The sequence below is a fragment of the Schistosoma mansoni genome, chromosome 6 (assembly GCF_000237925.1).
Source record: "Schistosoma mansoni strain Puerto Rico chromosome 6, complete genome".
NCBI lineage: Eukaryota > Metazoa > Platyhelminthes > Trematoda > Strigeidida > Schistosomatidae > Schistosoma > Schistosoma mansoni.
The window spans coordinates 19,037,690-19,043,140 of NC_031500.1; the positions used below are offsets into that span (position 1 = coordinate 19,037,690).

General features: G+C 34.9%; 1 protein-coding gene across 1 annotated transcript in view; it reads left to right on the top strand.

Moving 5' to 3' along the window:
* Positions 1-220: 220 nt before the first annotated feature.
* Positions 221-5,451, top strand: part of Smp_077580 (hypothetical protein) — a gene marked incomplete at both ends in the record, with an annotated part of 12,374 nt that continues 7,143 nt past the window's right edge. Inside the window, one exon of the mRNA XM_018798512.1 lies at positions 221-547. Coding sequence (XP_018653446.1) covers positions 221-547 — 327 coding nt within the window. The remainder of the gene's footprint in view (positions 548-5,451) is intronic.

The window sequence follows — 5,451 nt, forward strand, 5'->3', positions numbered from 1 at the left end:
ATTTCTATCATTCTCTATGTACTTATAAAGTATTTTTTAACATAAATCCAGAAAAAAAGAACCTTTCGAGACAAAACATTAAAGTACAAGACGTCCCCCTTATATAAATAAATAAACAAAAAAGAAAGAAGGCAAGAAAGAAAGGAAGGAAGAAACAACACCATTACATCATCTTAGAAACCAAGTTATCTATCATTTCCTTAACTAATCTATTCATATCATGGATAATCTATATCATCAATTGAATAGTTTACAATGTTTATCCATTACGGATTATTTAAAACATAAGAAGAATCTAAATAATAAATCAAATAGTAGTAGTATTATTATAACAACACCTGAATTAATGGGAACATTAAGAAGATTATCATATAAATTTGGTATCATTAAAACAGTTAATTATTTTATTGATAATAATCATGTTTTTAAAAAAGATCAATTCAATTTGAATTTCACAAATTTAATATCTCAAGGTCAGTGCTTATTAAAACAATTGTATGATCAATGTTCAATATTGAATATAACAAAAATGATAGAAAAGAATAATGTAAGTTAAATTTGTGTTTTTTTATGATGGATAAATTTAGTTAATTATATTTTGATTATCTTTATCTTAATGTTCTCGCTCGTGTGCTAGACGGATAGGTCCTTGGTTCGAATCTCGTGAGGTGGAATCGTGGATGCGCACTACTGAGGAGTCCTACAATAGGACGAAACGGCCACCCAGTGATTCCAGGTTTTCCATGGTGATTAGCTACAATGGACTCATGACTTTAACTATATAATTCGTTTATCGTAATTACCTTGATAAAAACCCTCTTATTACGTATTATATTCACACAACAATCTTATTATTACTATTTATCATTATTATCTCAATTAACAAATGAAATTCTCCTACTATGCACTTTATTCACACTATTTTTTTCATTTTTCATAGTTGAAAGCGTAAGCCAATTGAAGCTAGACCACTAGTGAAAACCTGGAAGCACTGGACGACCGTTTCGTCCTATTGTGGGAATCCTCAGCAGTCCACATCCACGACCTCGCCTCGCGAGATTCGAACCCAGGAACTACCAGTCTCGCGCCAGAGCACGTAATCGATAGACCACTGAGCCGGCATCCGATGGTGTTCATGTCTAACTCCAACCAATCCACGAAGTTGAGCAACCGTTCACCAGTTGTTTTCAGTCAGTTTCTATCTCACAACAGATTTGGTTTGAACTCCACTGGTCACTGCTTTTCACTAGAACTCCAGGATTTACCTATCGAAGTCAGTCACTAGTGAGCATATGAAAAATACTAAATCTCCACAAAACCCCCTTCTGATAATAATTTTCATTTTTGTTATATTTCTATTCTACTGCATGTGATTGGATACTTTACTCCAAATCATTTCTGACCCTTATTGAATGTCCTTTCTAATTTAAAAATAACACAATTTTGAAGTATATATGTCATAATAGCAGATGCAAATGTCCACCATTTTTTTATAGTTGAAATCATGAGTCATTTGAAGCTAGACTATTGTAGAAAACCTGGAAGCACTAGGTGGTCTTTTCGTTCTATTGTGGGACTCCTGAACAGTGCGCATACACGATTCCACCTCACGAAATTCGAACCCAGGACCTATTAGTCTCGTGTGCGCATATATCCATATAACATTGCCAAATTCATTATTACGTGCCTCATTTTGACCTTTGTAAAAGATTACCACAATTATGGACTTATAACTGTAGAGTCTGATGATGAAGTTATTGCAGAACGAATTGTTCAGTCAAAAAGTATTCTTTTACATAACGATATTTCAACAGTATTTTATTTATTTAAAGGATATTCACAAATGGTATACTTTAAAATGAAGACATTATGAAAGATAACTTATTTTGATAGTTGAAATCATGAATCAATTGAAGTTAGATCATCATTGAAAACCTGGAAGCTCTGAACTCATGATCTCAACTATTAACATTTGTCTACGCAAAATACTTCGGATCCGTTGACCAGACACTATCAGAAACAACCTACAATGACAGAGAACAAACCTGATTTCAGCGGAGTAAGAAATCAAGAAGAAGCGCTGGAAGTGGATAGGACACACTTTGAGGAAAGTACCCAACTGCATCATAGGAAAAGCCCTAACATGGAATCCTGAAGGTCAAAGGGGAAGAGGAAGACCAAAGAACACATTATGCAGAGAAATGGAGATAGATATGAGAAGAATGAACAACAACTGGATAGAACTAGAAAGGTAGGCCCACGACAGAGTGGGTTGGAGAATGCTAGTCGGCGGCCTATGCTCCATTGGGAGTGACAGGCATAAGTAAGTATGTAGATGATACATTTGTTGTCATAAGAAAAAACACTCATCTAAGATCGTTTTCAAAACGGATAAATACACTTTCATCTCACATCAAATTCACGAATAAGGATGAAAATGAACATGATTAACTACCATTTTTAGATTGCTTAGTGAAGAGAAATGTAAATGGAGTTCTAAATCTATCCATCTATCGAAAGCCAACACACTTTAATCGTTATATTGACTTCTATTCAGCACATCCTTTCAGTGCTAAGATCTCTCTAGCCTTAAATCTTTTGAGAAGAGCCAACAAGATCATCACTTCAGAAGAGGACAAACAAAAAAAATAAAAGAATATAATCGCCAACATACAATTTAATAATTTTCTTATGAAGATTATTAGAAGTATATCGAAGCAAGACAGTTCAGTACGTAATAATAATAATTCGAATGAAATGCCATAAATCGGTACTGCAGTTTTACCATACCGTCATGGCACAACAGAAGAACATCAAAGGATCTCAAGACAACACAGAATTAAAGTATATTACAAAACAATGAACACACTTCGAAATACTTTAGTTCGATTAAAAGAAAAAAAAACCCATTCATGTCTACACAGAACTGCGTCTACAAATTAGGCTGTGTCGATTATGATGCCTTCTATATTGGAGAGTCATCTTGCGAAATCTTGACTCGTACCAAAGAACATATTAGGTACACGAAGAAGCTGAGGCTTTCCATATAATGCTTAATCCTACTGATCTCAATAGAAAAGAAGGCCCTACCATACATCTGACTTGAACTGTCTAGCCTAATCAACTAGTGTGATATTATTTACAATTTCACACCATTACATTACAAATTAAACTCTATCCTTTTTCATTATTAAGGTCACACATTCTTCATCCCTAACAATGCACACATACACCAACAAACACACTTACATACATGTCGCTTATAAATCACCTTGACCGAAATAACATGACATTGATTTATTCAGACCTGTTTTTTGATTGATCGCACCTAATATTCTTGGATTGTTCCGTTGTACTATTTAGACTTGGATTAATGTGAATTTGGTTATTTATTCTCTGAGGAAGTGGCTTACATTGAGTCGCGAAACATCAGAAATTTGCTAAACTTCTCAAACAGATAATGCCTGTAAACGGACATCCCAGGATATAAATATGTAAAGTATTACCATGAAGGTATGGTCTTCAAAGAGAGATAAATGTAAAATATTTAGCGAAAGCAGAGTGAACAGGAGACTCGAACAACATAGTAAAGAGAGAATATTAGGACATCATCTACACAATATTGATTCATTGAGACTAGTGGCTACATTTCAGCTTCATGAATAAAGTTCGATCAACATCAATAGACTAAAACCAAATCTAATTGGTCACTAATCACTGAAAAGTGAGATATAAATATCTTAGTCCTACAGCATGTCAGTCGGAAGTAGAACAGCTCAGTGGTAACATCTCAGACTGTGAAGCTGGGTGGTTTAAGTTGGAATTCTCCAGGAAGAATCAATAATCTCAATAATTCTGATAGAATTTATTAACAAGTGCCAGCTATCATGAAACTTCGATTCAAGGTATCCTGCCAACTATCTCCAACAATCTGATATCAAAACATTATGTCTAAGATGTTGAGTAACTCAAACTAGAGACCACATTACAAGTCGATCAATAGAGTTCGGTCACGAATAGAGAAACAGATTGGAATGATTAATAGTTCGACAATATCTTCTCTGAGTGTCCTAACTATTAACATCAATAGCAGGGGGGGATAATTAATATTCTATCTCATTTTCCTTGTTAATGAATTTTCATTGTCTTCTATATTCATTTATCATCACCTTACTGTTTATTTGCCGGTGTTTCTGGACATTTTAAACTTCAGTATTGTTGGCCTCACCAACACATTTACATAATCTTGTTGCTAGTGTACAATAAAAAAAGACAAAATCAATAGGCAGAAGTTTATTTACATCCTTGTTGCTAGGTTACATAATATGATTATATATCATATTATTCATATATTTATGAACGTATAGAGATTTTATTTTGGTCAGGTGTAAGCATGGGGAACTGAAAGATGTGCCTAAAATCAATTATTAATTATTGCTATTGGGTTCGAGTCCCAGAGTGAACATTAACTCTGAGATGCGGCATGTACATCCAGCTGATGAGTAACACGCGGGACGAAACGCACATCCTGAATTTCACTGCTAACAACCATACATTTTTGCTGATAATGCTCGTGAGTTAAAGCAATACGGAGGTAATCCGTACAGAATGCACATATGCCAATAACGGACTGACCAATGGGAGTCCTAAACATCAATGGGAAGATTCAAGTAAACAATACCAAGTGAATTTCAACTTCATCCTATTGAACAAGTAAGTGGTTATCAGGACTCAGTAGTTAAGTGGATAACGTGATGGCGTTTGAGGTGAACGGTACTGGGTTCAAGTCCCAGAGTGAACATCAACTCTATGATGAGCGAGGTACATCCAGCTGATGAGTCCCAAACAAGATGAAACACACGTCCTGGATTTCATTGCCCGCCACCATCCATTTTTACTTATAATGCTTGTGACTTCAGGCGATATCGAGGCAGTCCACAAAGGATACATATATGCCAATAACCGATTGATCAATTGCAGTCAGTCCCAAATATCAATGGGAAGATTCAATGTTCTATTGATTAGATTAAAATGAGAGAATAAACTTAAAACCTTATAAGCCAATAATCTTAATTATAGATGGATTGATAACTAATTCATTGGTCAATTAATTTTATCCTGTGAACATAATAGTCATTTGAATTTTCTTAATTATTCTTCATTTGAATATAGTAGTATTAAGTAAGTATTTTACTTGGCAGTAAATTCCTAATTTTGATAAAGGTTTTATGATGATTGAAAGTCAGTTGAAAAATTAACTAATTGTCATGTAATCTTCGCAGTTGAAATCATGAGTCAATTGAAGCTAGAACAGCATGGGAATCCTGGAAGCACTGGACAGCCGTTTCGTCCTATTGTGGGAATCCTCAACAGTGCGCATCCACGATCCCGCCTCTCAAGATTCGAACCCAGGACCTACCAGACTAGTGGCTAAGCGCTCGGGCGCGGGAC